At 44.4% G+C, this 19,761-nt stretch overlaps 1 protein-coding gene across 3 annotated transcripts in view; it reads right to left on the reverse strand.

Annotated features, from left to right (window-relative positions):
* Positions 1–288: 288 nt before the first annotated feature.
* Positions 289–19,761, reverse strand: part of eepd1 (endonuclease/exonuclease/phosphatase family domain containing 1) — a 137,724-nt gene continuing 118,251 nt past the window's right edge. For all 3 annotated transcript variants that reach the window (XM_068001383.1, XM_068001390.1, XM_068001400.1), the window contains exons 5-8: positions 12,404–12,538; positions 7,454–7,580; positions 3,748–3,942; positions 289–1,463 (exon numbers count right to left, since the gene is read on the reverse strand). In XM_068001383.1, the coding sequence (XP_067857484.1) occupies positions 1,264–1,463; positions 3,748–3,942; positions 7,454–7,580; positions 12,404–12,538 (657 nt within the window). In that variant the 3' untranslated portion in view covers positions 289–1,263. The remainder of the gene's footprint in view (positions 1,464–3,747; positions 3,943–7,453; positions 7,581–12,403; positions 12,539–19,761) is intronic.

The raw sequence follows: 19,761 nt of genomic DNA on the forward strand, positions 1-19,761 counted from the left end.
TTAAATGCTCAGTCCTTTTATATTTCTGCTATAAAATAACTCTTGACACTCTCCCTTTTCTGGCTGCGTCAATAATCTGAACAGGTCATGACACGTTACTGAATTACATGGAGTTGTCGATGCCAGGTTGCGTAAGACCTGGGTGGACATTTTTTTTCCTCCAGAGGAAATAAGATGTCATTACATTCCTTTCGACATTCAAATACTGCAAACGACATCTGGAGAAGTATTTTAATCATCTTTATACCTCTCAACAATAAGAGTGCATAAACAATTTGCTCACATCTGTTGTTAAATTTATTAGCTCTTTAATCAAATGTGCAATTTCAGAGTAACACGATCTCATATTGCAAGTTGTAATTACAGTAACAGTCATAAAACGGTACTGTTTTGGTATGCGAGTCACAGGCGCACAGGAGACAGTCCACATTCGAGTGTCAGACTGTGGATGTGGCTGCACTGTGCCAACACCAATTCACTGCAGAACACAGAGTCTTCCCTTTTAACTCCCTGGGTTCAGGCAAGATGTGGGTTCGCCACACTAGCAGCTTATGTGCAACAGATGCAATCGTGGCGTACCAAACATTTTCTCTTTCCAAAAAGTACCGTGCCATCACAAGCTCAGTATAAATAGAATCTATTACTTTTTTTTTGTTTTGTTTCAGATTGCTAACACCAGACTAGGAACAAATATATCCTAATGTTCTGTGCAAAAAGGGAAAAAAAAATATTCACAAAATAAAATCTTTTTACTATTTTGGGTAGGTTTATGTACAAATCCAACCTTTTCACTTGTGTTACCCAAAGCACAAAATGCCAGCAGCAACTGTAGCTTTCATGCTTAGCTTCTGAATTCAAGCTACATTAGTGGTATTGGATTAAAATAGTGCAGTACTTTGAAGATTTTTGAGGTGGAGGAGACTAAGCTTAATGTCAGTCTCCTGCATTTGTTTTAATTTTCGAAACAAAGTACATTAATAGCGTACTGTTAAATTGCCAAATCACTTGGCATAAAGTGTCGTTTCTTCCATTTAAAAATAGTCTCTTCCCCCGCGCACCCCCCCCCCCCCAACAAAAACAATCGACTATATTCAATTTAAAAAACATACTTATTTGCAGCAGAAATAAACCACATCACAACTGAAAGTTAATCGTTAAAAGGCAGATTAGATTCGTCCACATTCAGTCACTCACAGGCTTCATTGACAAATAATTTTTCTGTAATAAACGTCCGATAACAGTGTGGTATACTGCAGTTACGTGTCACCGCTCGTCCTTTGTGCTCCCATCTGCTTGCTCAACAGTCACTCTGCTGCCATTCCCAAATGGCGCTTTCCTATCCAAGTCTTTTTCTACGTAGAACTCTACCCACAACGGGCAGTGGTCGGAGGCAATTCCACCCCAAGACCAACCGTCAGGAATCCAGGGATTGGTGAGGCCTTCCCTAATAACAGCCCAATGACCTGTGTAGCAGGGGAAACAGATTGAAAATATATTTAGGAAGACAGACCACACACAACAAAGGACCCGCAGAGAGAAGGAAAAAGAAGCCTTTTGTTTTTAAACCTCGCATAATAGCACAAGTGATGTGTGTGGCAATATCTTCTTAATATTGAAGCTTAAAAAAAAAATGGACTCTTCGTCATCGGCAGAAACTGAAAAACACAAGTAAAATTGAGCCCTAATAGCTGAAGTTGCTTTTGCACGATTTAGTCTCAAGGCAAGTTACAATAACAGATTATATGGAAGGACATGAGCCGTATGGCCTACTCCTGCTCCTATTTCTTATGTCTAAACCTCACCTTTAAGTCGCTCCTTAAAACCTACCTCTTTGACCAAGCTTTTGGTCACCTGTCCCAATGTCAATTTTTGTCTGATAATGCTCCTGTGAAACGCCTTGGGACGTTTCATTACATTAAAAGGTGTTATATAAATGCAAGTAGTTGTTTTTGGGTGTTATTTTATATGGATAAAATATTGTCAATTTAAATAGTTACTGTCAATTTAAATCAAATCTTGCCAAATATCTCTTTTTATTCCAGTTTACAGAGTGCAGCTAACACCCATCATGAGCCATCACCTCCCCACCCTTTCATTACAGTGGGTGTATCTGAAATCCATCAGCAAAATAATCTTGGCAGGGAGGAGTGGGAGAAAGGAGGATGCTGCTGATGGTTTGAGTTCTCCCAGCAAGGGGAGATGGTGAATAAATAATCATCTGGATTCTTGCTCCCTGTTGGAAAATGGAAGTGGTGTGGATGTCAGGTAAGGTCAGAATCAGGTCTGCCTATGAAACCCCTATGGAACATAGGAACAGAAGCAGGCCATTCAGCCCCTCGAGCCTGCTCCGCCATTCATGGCTGATCTGTACCTCAACTCCATTTACCCGCCTTCGCTCCATATCGCTTGATTCTTTTACCTAAAAAAAAAATCTATTGATCTCAGTCTTGAAAGCTCCAATTATCTTTGCATCCACAGCCTTTTAGAAAAGAGAATACCAGATTTCCACTACCCTTTGTGTGAAAAAGTGCTTCCCGACGTCTTTCCTAAATGATCTAGCTCTAATATTAAGATTATGTCCCCTCGTTTTTGATTCCTCCACCAGAGGAAATAGTTACTCTGTATCTACCCTATCGAATCCTTTTAACATTTTAAACACCTCGATCAGATCACCCCTCAGCCTCCTAGTCTCAAGGGAATACAAGCCAAGTTTATGCAATCTGTCCTCATAATTGTGGTAGAATCGACTAGGATCACGTGAAGAATGGGCTTTCAGGGTGAGGTGGTGGACAGCAGATGGCATCAGCCGAACCTTGTTAGCAGGCCCAGTAAGTAGGGTGGGGCGCGGCAAGTAATACTTCTGAGAATCGTTTTTTGTGCAAAAGTTGCACAAATTTTCTTAAAAAAAAGTTCTAGAAAGAAATTCTTAATTGTTTTGTTTGAAGTAGTGGATAAAGCTATTTTATGAATAGTTTGGCCAGTACTGTGCAAGATATCCAGATATCAACACTGTGCATGAGGAGTGAAGACCAAGTGTAATCCCAAAGTGAAACAGCGGATAAATGGACCAGGGCACACAGATGTAATTCAGTCCCTTATTTTAAAGTCTCACATTCTGTCTGTACTTTTATAAAACGCTTCTATTTTATGTTAATTATTTATATTTATGTAGCAGAACGTTGGGCAATTTGGGAAGTAAAGTTGGTTGGAGCACAGGAGTTTCTCTGCAGCACAGGCTGAGGAGCTTGGCGATGCACAACTATGGTTCTACAGCACTACCTCTGGCAGGAGGGTGTAATTTCAGTGTGACAAGTTTACATAGGTAGTTTACATTCTAAATATGGACTTAGGAATTTATAAATGGGAAAAGTTGATAACACCAAGGTTTCCAGACAGGAAATGCACACAGACACAAGACTCTTCATACAATATAGATTTTCTGGCTGTGCATTTGAGTAAAGGGAAAGATGACTGGAATCACGAGGGGATATAAATATTCCATTCTCATGCAGCATTTGCATGCCAAACAATAGACAGGCTGAATGCATGCTGGACACTGGCCCACATACCAAACGGCACGACATAGCAGCATGTCAGTTGTTCCCTTAACAAACTGGTTGCAAAGGGGCATTCGAACAATTTAATTTAACCCCAAGTATCATACAATTTGCAGAGATTTTACTTCAAAAGTAGTACAAATTGTATGCTTATGTCTGCTAATCTCCCCTCATCAGATCTGGTGCATACCCGAATACGTCTTCTTGAGTGAGCGACTGATCCAGATATTGTCTGTCGACTTTGAGCCCTGAGGGCTCTTAGTGCTAATGTTTGTGAAAGTATTTGCTGGGACACAGTGAAGAAACTTCTCTTTTCGTAGGAGGTCGAAATCATTCGCGTCAGGCGGCAGGTTGAAGTCCCCCAAAATGACGACATGCTTTTCACCTGAAAATGAAATAAATAGGAGGAAAACAAATCATGAACAGTCCAGAAGAAGTCATTAACAGCGGTGTCAAGAGGAGACCAGGCTCATTAATGGTTTAACAATCAGTCACAAGGGAACAGTTTTAATCCAGGGTGGAACCAACATGTATGTGAATTCATACTCTTCATCAGCCCTAAGCTACGCTCTACTGGACTCCAGCTTCAACTCAATATTATTATTTTTTTCTTCACAATAAAAGTTTTAAGGGATACCAACTTTTCCCCGTTACTGGGCTGAAGGGACAAGCTGGTTCTTTAGTCATTCTGACTTGACGGGATGCCATTGTCCTCCCACCATCTCCCCCTCCACCAACAATAAATCTGCACAGATGCCAACAGAGACACAGTGTAGGACAGAATACAAGCGGAGGACTTTTGGACTAGTTGGAGTGAATGAGGGAGGAGGACAAGAGGCCAGCAAGGAGTAGAGGTCCAGAAGGGACAAAGGCATGTTTCAGGATCAGGGGGAGCTGGGGAAGGAGCAGAGGCAGGCAGTGTTGTGGAGGTGGAAGTAAGCGATCTTAGTAATGGACAAGATGTGGGGTTTAAAGCTGAGCTCATGATTACATTTCAAAAGTACTTCATTGGCTGTAAAGCGCTTTGGGGTCGTGAATGCAAGCCTTTTTGTCTTTCTAACCGTCTGTTTCAGTTTAAGGGAGGCGGATGGATTCAGTGCCAAGGAAATGGAGTCCATGGCAGGGGCTAAACACAACAGCTTCAGCCTTCCCGACTGACAAATTAAACACGTCAGGGCAATCTGAATGAACGATGGCTGTTGGCAGCTTGGCGTGTTCTTCAGTGCAGGAGATCTGATTGAGCATAGCACAGACCAATCTGCTCCTAATGTGCATAGTACACTGGGAATTCAGTTGCTGAGCATAAATGTGGCGTGCACAAGTTTGCTGCAGAACAAGTTCAGTTTGTGGGCTGTTTGGCTGCTGTTGGGCAGATTGAATCCAACATATGATTTTTTAAAAAAAAATTTAGATGTTTATTGTTGACAAATGTAATCAAATCCAATGGAACATTGGCATATTTAAGCAGGATGCACTTAGAGCCAATCTTGAAAACAACAAAGCAATGATAGTGTTGGTGAAGTTGAGAAGAAATTCACAAAGACCAACATTGTGACTTTGGGGTTAAACTCCAGTGGGAGAAACTAGAATCTGTGTAAAATATTTCCTTTTCATATTTAAAATATCTGTAAGTAAAATGATTTTTGGCTTGAAAGGTTAAATTATAGATGATCCAAAATATTGGAAAACACACCAAATAACCTGTCAAATATCATTTTTCTGGGACAGCAGGCCATCCAATACCCTCACGAAAAATAATCTCACACCTCCAACCCATGTCCTCCTTCGGGGGACTCATGTACTTCAGTTTTTTCTCCTGCCATACAAATAATGTAAAGTTGGACACAGTTCTGCATTGGAGTGTCAGCCTAGATTTTGCGCTCAGGTCTCTGGAGTGGGGGCTTGAACCCACAACCTTCTGACTCAGGAGGCAAGAGTGCAACCACTGAGCCATGGTTAACACCAACCCACTACACGGAGTGTAACTACAAGTTCCAGGCCTACATTCAGAGATGTTTCTGAACTGTAATCATTTTTGGTGGGATGTGTTAGTTTTGGCTAAGTTTCCTAGGCTGGCATCTGTAAATCTACAAACTTTGACTGCTGAATAAATGGAACAAGAGCAATATTTTCCACCAATGAAGCAGAGTTACATTCAAAGGTGACATGAGGAAAAACTTTTTTTTTAAAAACACAGCGAGTGGTCATGATCTGGAATGCACTGCCAAAGGGGTGATGGAGGCAGATTCGATCATGGCCTTCAAAAGGGAACCGGATAAATACTTGAAAGGAAAAAAATTGTAGGGCTACTGGGATAGGGCGGGGGAGTGGGACTAACTGGATTGCTCTTGCATGGAGCTGGCGCGGACACGATGGGCCGAATGGCCTCCTTGCTTGCTGTAATCTATGATTCTATGAAATAGTAACAGGCCCACAGCAGCCTGGTTCAAGGAAGGATTCCACCATTACTTGCGAATAGCAAAAAAAAAACCCAAAAATACATGGAAGATCATCGAGAATAAATGAAGATTGAGACTGGAGAATCCCAGTGCTGAATACTAAACAAGCTTAAAGAAGCTGAATGTGCTGTTTTAGGCTATACAAGAGTTGGAGAGTATCATAATACCAAGCTGTCAAATTTTCTTGGTGATTTTCCTTTATTTCAGTCAGAACACAAGTATGGAAATCTTCCAATGCTCAATCAAAATAATCTCAAAACTGTGCTACAATCCATCTGAAAAAACTAAGGACAAGGGGGACATAGGCTCTAACTTGTAAAAGACAAAATTTAGGACTGATCTCAGGAAATTTTTCCAGTTCTCAACACCTGGACTGGGTTTCTACATAGGTTAGTAGAGGCAAAATTAGTGGGGGGAGGAGCGGCGTGGGAGAGACACAATTGGCAAAAGAACCAGAGGGGAGATTAGAAATGTTTTTACGCAGCGAGTTATGATGATCTACAGTTTACTGCTTTCAATGGAAGCAGATTCGATGGTAACTTTCAAAAAGGAATTGGATAAATACTTGAAAAGGAAACATTTGCAGGGCTATGGGGAAAGAGTAGGGGAATGGGTCTAATTGGATAGCTCTTCCAAAGAGCCGGCACAGGCACGATGGGCCAAATGGCCTCCTTCTGTGCTGAGATATTCTGCAGGAGAAGGGAAAGCTGTAGGGTCTTTGAGGATGGATGAGCTAAATGGCCTTTATGTGTATCTATCTTGTGAATGAAGAAGTAACCAGTAATTAAACTGCAGTTATAAAGAATGTCTCAAAGTGCTGCCTTAAGGGACCGATGTTGACCCTCAGTGACTGAATATTTGCTCACCTTAACTTGAAAGGAGTGCTACAGTTATCATGATTTGAGAATTAAAAGATAGAATTTTTGTACCCAATTTTTGACAGCCATATTTATGACATAAATGATTTCAATTTTAGATAGTGGCCAATGCAGGGCACAGCAGCTTTGTACATCTCTAAATAACCCCTGCAAACATTGCTTTTAAAACAGTAAGCTCAGCGCAATTACCGTGGGTGATTTACTGCCATAATACTCCAAGGTTAATGCAGCAGTAACGGGCAGTTCAAGTTAACTAAAAATCTTAACCCCGTATTGGCTGACAAATTTGTTGTTCTGATTCCCCCCTGTGACCAAATAGGATGCCAATGCATGAAGAGTAGTCAGTAGAGAGAAGTACAGGAGGGTGGTTGGGAATCGATGGTGACCAAAGCCAGCACCATGTCTCAACGTTCTCAGGATAGATGGGGAAGGAGTTGTACAGTCCCAACTTGCTGCTGCACCACGGCCCTCATTCCTCGTGAGAAATTATTCCGACAGAAATTACGCACAGAAGGTATTAATTCTTTTGCTACGAGGGCTGTGCTGTGCTGTGCTTTACCTTTCAAGGTTTCCTGCAGAGTGTCTGTAAACAGTGAGACTTTATGGCCATCGGCGTGAGTTTTCTCTCCCGCAGGAACTGCTACTTTCAGATGGATATTTACCAGGGTAACATTGATTGTTCCAACCTGCAGAGAAACACACACAAGTAACAGCCTCGGAACTGGACCACCTACAAGGAAGCACTGAACGAGTAGGTTTACCAACCCTCCTGGAGTCTCCAGGAATTAGAGATTAATCCCCAGGGCACTGCTGCGAGCAATCCGGGAGAAAAATCAAAGGGGCATTTAAAAACAAATTGTGTGTTTTTTCCATTTACCTTGAACACTTTTGTTCAATAGTTATAGAAATATTGGAGATGGGGAAAAGGGCTGTTTGATTGGGCGGGGAAAATGGCAGCGGAACCTGCAGGATTACATCCAGAGTTGGCAACCCTATGAAGGGCCGGACGAAAACAAATGCTGAAAATGGGTCATCTCTATAAACATTTCTGTATAAGGAGATTATAGCAAGACAAATCCAATGCGTAATACCAAAAGAATTTACTGCAATTTGCAAAATAAATTTATATTCAAGCACACAAAACCACAAAAAAATAAACTTTATGTGGACTCGCATTTTCCTTCTGCCCATGACTTTCAATTAAAAAGCCATGGCTCAGTGGTAAATGTCCGTACTTTTTCTCCCCCAAATCCTGTAAAGCTATTAAATTAGGATCAAAACGGTTCCACTCACTACAAGCCGTTACAAGAGAAACTTTACCTATTCAGTAATCAGTTGATCATAAGTTACTACTGGCAAGGGGGGCAGGGTGGAAATCATCCCATGGTCGGGCTTACTACCACAGCATTGCCAATTTTTCAGGCAATGGCAAGTACAGATTGGAAGCCATTTTTTCCTCCCACCCAACTCCCCACCTCAGTTTCCCCAGTGGCCCTGACGCCACAAACAAATGGCCACTCCGAGTGAGCGAGCCAAGGTGGCTAGTGTTAGCAGTCTATTGGGCGATGGAATCTGGGACTTCATCGTGTGTGGCACAGACCAAAAGCAGGCAGTGCATTTACTTACCATGCCAATTGGAGAACCATCGGATACATAGAATCTTACAGCACAGAAACAGGCCATTCAGCCCAAATGGTCTATGCCGGTGTTGATGCTCCACACAAACATCCTCCCACCCTACTTCCTCTAACCCTACCAGCATATCCTTCCATTCTTTTCTCCTTCATGTACTTATCTAGTTTCCCCTTAAATGCATTTCTGCTATTTGCCTCAACTACTCCATGTGGTAGCGAGTTCCACATTCGAACCACTCTCTGGGTAAATAATTTTATCCTGAATTCCTTATTGGATTTATTAGTGACTATCTTATATTTATGACTAGTTCTGGTCTCCCCCACAAGTGGAAACATTTTCTCCAAGTCTACCCTATCAAACTTTTTCATAATTTTAAAGGCCTCCATCAGGTCGCCTCTCCGCCTTCTTTTTTTCTAGAGAAAAGAGCCCCAGCCTGTTCATTCTTTCCTGATAGGTCTAACCTCTCAGTTCTGGTATCATCCTTGACTATCCCTTTTGTAACATGGAAACCAGAACGGTGTACAGAATACAATTTTCCCATTTTAAAGCTGCCCCCCAACCGCTCCGCATTTCAATGTCTACAGCCCTCTATTGGGTTTATATGGGACACTGTCACGTAGTTCTCTGTAGCATCGAAGTCTTAGCTCTTCCCAGTACGTTCATAACACAACCCTTATTCATACCAGATTCCTACGGTCTCTCCTTGATTTACTATATACCTAGTATATTTCTTATTTCTTCTCACGGATGGCCAATGAGATAATGTCGCCGTTATACCAAGCCTGACCTTGCAGAGCCACCACAACCACTGCACAATCAATCCTCAATATATGGACATGCATTCCACATCAACAAAAGCCCACCATAGCCATTCCACCTGGCACACCGACACTCGCACCCTCCTCCACCAATACAACCACACGGACTGCAGCGGCTCAAGGCGGTGGCTCACCACCACCTTCTCAAGGGCAATTAGGGATGGGCAATAAATGCTGGCCTCGCCAGCCCACATCCAATGAACAAATAAAAAAAACTCTAATCATTCCAAGGGGAAAATTTTCTTTTAAAACAGATTTCATTTTATGGGACACGTTTTTTTGGCACCAAATAGGAGTGGACATCAATTACCACTTATCCTGGGGGAGAGTGTGTAAGCATAGGTATACCAGATAGAATAGCCTCAGCAAGCTCTTGTCAATTTAAAATATATATCCACATATTGAAGACTGATTCTTCAGTGGTTGCAATAGCCATATTAGATCAGGCCCGGAATGTAGCAAACATTATCTCATTAACCGTCCATGAGAAGAGATAAGAAATATAGTAGGTATATAGTAAATCAGTCAAGGTCAGTAGGGAGTAATCTGGTTGGGGTAATTTTCGGATTTGGGACTGCCGACAGGGAGCCTCATCTGCCAGCAGCACACATCGGAAATTCGGGTGTGCAGCGCACGATTTTACAGCTGTTAATTACAAGAGTCAGAATATTAAGCACAGTAAATACCCAGATTGCAGACACGTGCTTTTTTTTTATTCGTTCACGGGATGTGGGCGTCGCTGGCGAGGCCAGCATTTGTTGCCCATCCCTAATTGCCCTTGAGAAGGTGGTGGTGAGCCGCCGCCTTGAACCGCTGCAGTCCGTGTGGTGACGGTTCTCCCACAGTGCTGTTAGGAAGGGAGTTCCAGGATTTTGACCCAGCGACAATGAAGGAACGGTGACATATTTCCAAGTCGGGATGGTGTGTGACTTGGAGGGGAACGTGCAGGTGGTGGTGTTCCCATGTGCCTGCTGCTCTTGTCCTTCTAGGTGGTAGAGGTCGCGGGTTTGGGAGGTGCTGTCGAAGAAGCCTTGGTGAGTTGCTGCAGTGCATCCTGTGGATGGTACACACTGCAGCCACAGTGCGCCGGTGGTGAAGGGAGTGAATGTTTAGGGTGGTGGATGGGGTGCCAATCAAGCGGGCTGCTTTATCTTGGATGGTGTCGAGCTTCTTGAGTGTTGTTGGAGCTGCACTCATCCAGGCAAGTGGAGAGCATTCCATCACACTCCTGACTTGTGCCTTGTAGATGGTGGAAAGGCTTTGGGGAGTCAGGAAGTGAGTCACTCGGCGCAGAATACCCAGCCTCTGACCTGCTCTCGTAGCCACAGTATTTATGTGGCTGGTCCAGTTAAGTTTCTGGTCAATGGTGACCCCCAGGATGTTGATGGTGGGGGATTCGGTATTGGTAATGCCGTTGAATGTCAAGGGGAGGTGGTTAGACACTCTCTTGTTGGAGATGGTCATTGCCTGGCACTTATCTGGCGCGAATGTTACTTGCCACTTATGAGCCCAAGCCTGGATGTTGTCCAGGTCTTGCTGCATGCGGGCTCGGACCGCTTCATTATTTGAGGGGTTGCGAATGGATGTGGCAGGACTGCAGTGCTTTGATCTGATCCGTTGGTTGTGGAATCGCTTAGCTCTGTCTATAGCATGTTGCTTCCGCTGTTTAGCATGCATGTAGTCCTGAGTTGCAGCTTCACCAGGTTGGCACCTCATTTTTAGGTACGCCTGGTGCTGCTCCTGGCATGCTCTTCTACACTCCTGATTGAACCAGGGTTGATCCCCTGGCTTGTTGGTAATGGTAGAGTGAGGAATATGCTGGGCCATGAGGTTACAGATTGTGCTGGAATACAATTCTGCTGCTGCTGATGGCCCACAGCACCTCATGGATGCCCAGTTTTGAGCTGCTAGATCTGTTCTGAATCTATCCCATTTAGCACGGTGGTAGTGCCACACAACACGTTGGATGGTGTCCTCAGTGCGAAGACGGGACTTCATCTCCACGAGGACTGTGCGGTGGTCACTCCTACCAATACTGTCATGGACAGATGCATTTGCGACAGGTAGATTGGTGAGGACTAAGTCAAGTAAGTTTTTCCCTCGTGTTGGTTCGCTCACCACCTGCCGCAGGCCCAGTCTGGCAGCTATGTCCTTCAGGACTCGGCCAGCTCGGTCAGTTGTGGTGCTACCGAGCCACTCTTGGTGATGGACATTGAAGTCCCCCACCCAGAGTACATTTTGTGCCCTTGCTACCCTCAGTGCTTCCTCCAAGTGGTGCTCAACATGGAGGAGGACTGATTCATCAGCTGAGGGAGGACGGTAGGTGGTAATCAGCAGGAGGTTTCCTTGCCCATGTATGACCTGATGCCATAAGATTTCATGGGGTCCAGAGTCAATGTTGAGGACTCCCAGGGCCACTCCCTCCTGAATGTATATCACTGTCCCGCCACCTCTGGTGGGTCTGTCCTGCCGGTGGGACAGGACATACCCAGGGATGGTGATGGAAGAGTCTGGGACGTTGGCTGAAAGGTATGATTCTGAGAGTGTGGCTATGTCAGGCTGTTGCTTGACTAGTCTGTGGGACAGCTCTCCCAATTTTGGCACAAGTCCCCAGATGTTAGTAAGGAGGACCTTGCAGGGTTGACTGGGTTTGGTGTTTTGCCGTTGTCGTGTCCGGTGCCTAGTGGTCCGATGCCAGGTGGTCCGTCTGGTTTTATTCTTATTATGACTTTTCGTAGCGAGATTTTACAACTGAGTGGCTTGCTAGGTCATTTCAGAGGGCAATTAAGAATCAACCACATTGCTGCCAGGTAACAGGGTTCCACCCTCCCCCGCAGGCACTGCTAAGTCAGAAAAGTACCCAAAATATTCTCTACATGAACTATCTGCCATTCTATTTCATGTGGGCACTCGGTGGAGGAGGAGATTATCGGGTGAAACCCATACTGCTCACATGTGGACTTTCTACCCTGCCCCTAATTGTTCAAGAGGTCAATATAATCAATAAGAGCTCCACTGGAGCAGGGATGTTGAACAGGCAAGGAGGAAGCATTCACCTTGAAACGAGCAAGATAAGGCTTGGAGACACAGGGTTTCCCATTCCCGTTGGTTTGTGTGTTCTCCAGAAGGATGGCAGTTTTCATTTCTACTCCGGCATTGCTGTCCCAAAGGTAACCAGCATACTCTGCTCTCTAAGAAGAAACAAAACTGGAGTTCAAAGACTGAGAAATTTGCACATCTCATGAGACAAATATCAGTGTACATCTAATTTAAAAGCTTTTCTGCCCCCCCCCCCCCCACTCTGTTCTCTGAACTCATGCTGAGTGCAGTTCTACAGGCCTCTTCCATTGCCTCACCCAAGTGAGGCAATGTTTGCATCTGGAATGAGTGAACGAAAAAAACTTGTATTTATATAGCGCCTTTCATGACCTCAGGATGTCCCAAACTGCCTTATAGCCAATAAAGCACTTTTGAAGTGTAGTCACTGTTGTAATGTAGGAAACGCAGCAGCCGATTTGCGCACAGAAAGGTCCCACAAAGAGTAATGTGATAATAACCATGTAATCGTTTTAGTGATGTTGGTTAAACGATGAATGTTGGCCAGGACACAGAATAATTCCCCTGCTTTTCTTTGAAATAGTGCCATGAGATCTTTTACATCCACCTGAGAAGCCAAACAAGGTCTCATGTCAATGCTTCACAGCGAAGTTAGATCTTGCCCTTTACCCAAAAACCCTATGTGTGCAGCGTTTACCGGATAGCTATCAGGAGCAGAAAACCTGTCTCTTTTTTCTTCTTCTCTCTGCCCTAGACCTGATGGCCGACATCCTAGGGTTTTAGAAGATAGTGGATGCATTGATATTGATTTTCCAGAATTCCCTAGATTCTAGAACTATCTCCGTGGATTGGAAGGTAACAAATGTAACCTCGCTATTCAAGAAAGGAGGGAGAGAGAAAGCAAGGAACTACAGGCCAGTTAGCCTGACATCAGTAGTAGGGAAAATGCTAGAATCTACTTTTAGGGTTGTTGTAACAGGGCACTTAGAAAATCATAATATAATTAGGCAGAGTCAACACAGTTTTATGAAAGGGAAATTGTGTCTGAAATCTGTTAGTTTTTTTTGAGGGTGTAACTAGCAGGGTAGATAAAGGGGAACTAGTGCATGTAGTATATTTGGATTTTCAAAAGGCATTTGATAAGGTGCCACAAAGAAGGTTGTTACACAAGATAAGGGCTCATGGCATTGGGGTGATATATTAGCGAGGATAGAGAATTGGTTAACGGACAGAAAACAGTAGGAATAAATAGGTCATTTTTGGGTTGGCAGGTTGTAACCAGAGGGGTGCCGCAAAGATCAGTGTTTGGGCCTCAGCTGTTTACAATCTATATCAATGACTTAGAAGAGGGGAGAGAATATAACGTATCCAAGTTTGCTGATGATACAAAGCGAGGTGGGAAAGTAAGCTGTGAGGAGGACGCAAAGAGACTGCAAAGGGATATAGACAGGTTAAGCGAGTGGGCGAAAAGGTGGCAGATGGAGTATAATGTGGGGAAATGTGAAATTATCCACTTTGGTAGGAAGAATAGAAAAGCAGAATATTTTTTAAAAGGTGAGACACTAAGAAGTGTTGGCAGTCAGAGGGATTTGGGTGCCCTTGTACTCAAATCAAAGTTACCATGCAAGTACAGCAAGCAATTAGAAAGGCAATTGCTATGATAGCCTTTGTCGCAAGGGGGTTGGAGTATAAGAGTAAGGAGATCTTGCTGCAATTATATAGGGTTCTGGTGAGACCACACCAGGAGTACTATGTACAGTTTTGGTCCCCTTACCTAAGGAAGGATATACTTGTCTTAAAGGGGGTGCAACGAAGTTTCACTAGATTGATTCCTGAATGAGAGGGTTGTCCTATGAGGAGAGATTGAGTAGAATGGGCCTATGCTCTCTGAAGTTTAGAAGAATGAGAGGTGATCTCATTGAAACAAGATTATTAGGGGGCTTGACAGTGCAGATGCTGAGAGATTGTTTCCCCTGGCTGGAGAGTCTAGAACTAGGGGGTCATAGTCTCAAGGTAAGGGGTCATACATTTAGGACTGAGAGGAGGAAAAATTTCTTCACACGGAGGGTTGTGAATCTTTGGCATTCTCTACCCCAGAGTGCTGTGATTCAATCGTTGAGTATATTGAAGGCTGAGATCGATAGGGAATTAAGGGATATGAGGATAGGGCGGAAAAGTGGAGTGGAGGTAGAAGATCAGCCATTATCTTATTGAATGGCGGAGCAGGCTCACGGATCCGCATGGCCCGCCCCTGCTCCTATTTCTTATGTTCTGATATGTCGCAACCCCTGCTATCTCCCTGTCCAAGGTCAGCAAACTCAGTGCTCAGGGATTGAGCCAGAACCTTCTGAAATGTACTACCAAGCAGGGCAGTCGATTTACCCACATGTATTTTGAAACAACCAACCACTGGCGCACAGTGGCTGCAGTGTGTACTACCTACAGGATGCATTGCTGCAAGTTGCCAAGGTTTTTTCGACAGCACCTCTTAAACTTGCAAACCTCCACCACCTAGGAGGACAATGATATCAGATGCATGGGGACATCATCCCCTGCAAGCTCTCCTCCAAGTCACACACCATCCTGACTTGGACACATATTGCAGTTCGTTCATCGTCGCTGGTTAAAATCTTGGAACTCCCTACCTAACAGCATTGTGGGAGTACCTTCACCAAACGGACCTTGTTTCAGCTCACCACCACCGTCTCAAGGATAACTAGGGATGGGCAATAAATTTTTTTTTATTCATTCATGGGATGTGGGCATCGCTGGCAAGGTCAGCATTTATTGCCCATCCCTAATTGCCCTTGAGAAGGTGGTGGTGAGCCGCCTTCTTGAACCGCTGCAGTCCGTGTGGTGATGGTTCTCCCACAGTGCTGTTAGGTCAGGAGTTCCTGGATTTTGACCAAGCGACGATGAAGGAACGGCGATATATTTCCAAGTCGGGATGGTGTGTGACTTGGAGGGGAACGTGCAGGTGGTGTTGTTCCCATGTACCTGCTGCCCTTGTTCTTCTAGGTGGTAGAGGTCGCGGGTTTGGGAGGTGCTGTCGAAGAAGCCTTGGCGAGTTGCTGCAGTGCATCCTGTGGATGGTACACACTGCAGCCACGGTGCGCCGGTGGTGAAGGGAGTGAACGTTTAGGGTGGTGGGTGGGGTGCCAATCAAGCGGATTGCTTTGTCCTGGATGGTGTCGAGCTTCTTGAGTGTTGTTGGAGCTGCACTCATCCAGGCAAGTGGAGAGTATTCCATCACACTCCTGACTTGTGCTTTGTAGATGGTGGAAAGGCTTTGGGGAGTCAGGACGTGAGTCACTCGCCGCAGAATACCCAGCCTCTTACCTGCTCTAGTAGCCACAGTATGTGTGTGGCTGGTCCAGTTAAGTTTCTGGTCAATGGTGACCCCCAGGATGTTGATTGTGGGGGATTCGGCGATGGTAATGTCAAGGGGAGGTGGTTAGACTCAATCTTGTTGGAAATGGTCATTGCCTGGCACTTGTCTGGTGCAAATGTTACTTGCCACTTATCAGCCCAAGCCTGGATGTTGTCCAGGTCTTGCTGCATGCGGGCTCAGACTGCTTCATTATTTGAGGGGTTGCGAATGGAACTGAACACTGTGCAATCATCAGTGAACATCCCCATTTCTGACCTTATGATGGAGGGAAGGTCATTGATGAAGCAGCTGAAGATGGATGGGCCTAGGACACTGCCCTGAGGAACTCCTGCAGCAATGTCCTGGGGCTGAGATGATTGGCCTCCAACAACCACTACCTAGCACAAAGGAAGATGGTAGAGTCCAGCCACGGGAGAGTTTTCCACCTGATTCCCATGGACTTCAATTTTACTCGGGCTCCTTGGTGCCACACTCGGTCAAATGCTGCCTTGCTGTCAAGGGCAATTACTCTCACCTCTGGAATTCAGCTCTTTTGTCCATGTTTGGACCAAGGCTGTAATGAGGTCTGGAGCCGAGTGGCCCTGGCGGAACCCAAACTGAGCATCGGTGAGCAGGTTATTGGTGAGTAAGTGCCGCATGATAGCACTGTCGATGACACCTTCCATCACTTTGCGGATGATCGAGAGTAGACTGATGGGGCGGTATTTGGCCAGATTGGATTCGTCCGGCTTTTTGTGGACATAACTGGGCAATTTTCCACATTGTCGGGTAGATGCCAGCATTTAGCCAAACTGTTTCAGTACAGTTACGAGGCGCGGCTCGTTCTGGAGCACAAGTCATCAGCATTATAGCTGGGATATTGTCGGGGCCCATAGCCTTTGTTGGTCTGCCTTGCCAATGATGCCCATATCCAGAGAATGAATTTTTAAGAAAAAAAAGTCTCTGAAGGATATGCTTCAATTAACAGCTAAGTAATGCCCCAGGCTAGAACGTACTACTACAGCATGCAGCACACTCCCATCATTCTCCAGATGTTGGACAAAGTTCTGGTAACTGGAACCAATCAAATACAGACAGTTATGATTTACTGGCAGTGAAAGCGCAGAAATGTTCCCGGCCAGGGTTACTGTAAGCATCATTAAATTATAATAGTAACTGCCAAATGAAAGAAGTTACCACTGCAGGGTACAAGCAATGAAATGTGTATTACTGCATATTCCCTGCTGTGACCATTGAGGGATAGATAAGCTATTCAAAACATTCACACAACATCCCACCAGCAGGACTTGAGGTCAACAGCACTGCGGCTTCCCTAAACACAACAAGACAAAGCAGATCTCGGCCTAGTGAGCAGCAAGAGCTTACCACCCAGCAGAAAGATTGAAAGCAGCTGTCATCCCCAGACATGTGCGGAGCTGGTTGGATTCCAACCAGGCAATGGTAGGGAAGGCACAATCGGCTACTAGACTTGGTTGTGAAGAGCCTGCCAACACTCAACAATCCAGGCTGACATATGAAGGAAGGATGAACACTCAGGCAAGGTAGCAAAGTACGGTTAGTGGCTTTGGACTGATAACTCAGCAAGTCTAATCACATTCTGCCTTAGAGAGGGTGCAGGGGAGATTTACTAGAATGGCATCAGTGATGAGGGACTTGAGTTATGCGGAGAGACTGGAGAAGCTGGGGTTGTTCTCCTTAGAACAAAGAAAGTTAAGGGGAGATTTGAGAGGTGTTCAAAATCATGAACAGTTTTGATAGAGTAAATAAGGAACTGTTTCCAGTGGCAGAAGGGTCGGTAACCAGAGGACACAGATTTAAGGTGATTGGCAAAAGAAACAGAGGCGAGATGAGGAAACATTTTTTTCATGCAGCGAGTTGTTAGGGTCTGGAATACACTGCCTGAAAGGATGGTGGAAGTAGATTCAATAGTAACTTTCAAAGGGGAATTAGATAAATACTTGAAGGGATAAAATTTACAGGGCTATGGGGAAAGAGCAGGGGTGTGGGACTAATTGGATAGCTCTTTCAAAGAGCAGACACAGGCACGATGGGCCGAACGGCCTCCTTCCATGCTGTACCATACCATGATACTACTACTCTGATGCACACACAAAAAGAGATTCTCCAATAATATAATGAAAGAGAACTCGACTGCTCTCTGGCAGGAAATATGCAGCAAACACAATGACAGCACTGAGGATGTTATTTTTTTTAAAAAGAAAAATCAATCATTTCTTGCTGGCTGTGTCTGATTTTGGGGAGGATCCTGGAATTTACAAGTAGCTGCCAATCTGTAGCAAAACTTCACCAGCAACAGCACAATCCCCCCTAATTGATCTTATGATTTGCCCACTAGCAATTTGCCTATAATTGCCTTCATGAGGGGAGGGGAGAAAGCTGGAGGTAATGTTTTCTAAAAAAAAGAGCAACTGCAGGTGTCCATTCTTTATAAATGAAATAACGCTAGCCAATTGATCGTGGCATTATCTCATTGCTGTTTGTGGGACCTTGCTGTGTGCAAATTGGTTGCTGCGTTTCTCTACATTACAGCAGTGACTACACTTCAAAAAAATACTTCACTGGCTGTAAAGCACTTTGGGATGTCCTGAGATTGTGAAGAGCTTTAACTATATAAAAGCAAGTCTTTCTTTTCCTTTCTCTATTCACAGTAGATCAGAGAAATCTTTCACTCCTTGATTAGGAATGTGATCCATGTAATGCACAATGTATTATTGGGTTGCTAAGGTGGAGCCAAGTATCACTGGTGCACATCTCTATGTCCATAAGATCAGGCACCTCCTGAAGACAATTACAGTACCACACTGGTGCATCTGCCTAGAATACGTGCTCAGGTCTCTGAACCCACGGCCTCTGACTCAGAGGCACAACTTCTACCACTGAACCATGGCTGATCTCTAAAATGCAGACGCAAGAATTAATAAAGCGGGGAAAAAAATGACAAAAATGTGACATAGGGTTTAGTGGACAGGAAGCTACATGCAGACACAAGATTTAAAAAAATTATAGATATAGGTAGATGTAAACTTAATGAATCTTCATAAGGTTACAGAGTTTTATTAAAACTCAACTTAAAATTACCTAGTGTACAAAATGAATGAGGGAATTTATCCCCTATCCCAGTTAGTATCACCTCATTCTAGATTAGCTGCAACAATAAACACAACACAGTGGATCATTTGCAGTGTCGGTGATTCAAGTATTGCATCTGTTGTTGTTCAAAAGGCTACATAAGGGGGGCCAGACTGCATATAGGCAAAAGCACAGTCTGTTCAATCTCCCTATCCGCAAAATGTTGGCCCTGATGGGTCAGCAACAGTACTACATTGCTTCTACTAATGTGCCAGAGTTAAGGACATCTCCTCACGGCTGGAAAAGAACTTGGAGCACGAGGGGGAGGATCCAGCTGTCGTGGTCTATGTAGGAACCAACGACATAGGCAGAACTAAGAATGGGGTTCTGCTGAGACAGTTTGAGGAGCTAGGGTCTAAATTAATAGGCAGAACCTGTAAAGGTAATAACCTCCGGATTACTACCTGAGCCACGTGCAAATTGGTACAGGGACAAACAGATCAGAGAATTAAATGCGTGGCTCAAAGTGTGGTGTGTGAGACAGGGGTTTCGACTCATGGGACACTGGCACTAGTACTGGGGAAAGAGGCAGCTGTTCGGACAGGACGGGGTTCTATCCACTTAAACTGGGATGGGACTAGCGTCCTGGTGAACCGAATAACTGGGGCTGTAGATAGGGCTTTAAACTAAAAAAGTGTGTGTGGGTGGGTGGGGGGTGGGGGGAGGTTGGGGTAAAGAGGGGTCAGATGAGTGGAAATTTAGAAATCTAATGAGAAAAGTAATAAGACAACAGTGTAATGACTTGGGTAAAGATAAGCAGAGTGTGGCAGGAAGGGACAGAGAGTTTACCAATAATAGTACAACAAATAAGTTCAA

This window comes from Heptranchias perlo, chromosome 2 (assembly GCF_035084215.1).
Source record: "Heptranchias perlo isolate sHepPer1 chromosome 2, sHepPer1.hap1, whole genome shotgun sequence".
Lineage (NCBI taxonomy): Eukaryota > Metazoa > Chordata > Chondrichthyes > Hexanchiformes > Hexanchidae > Heptranchias > Heptranchias perlo.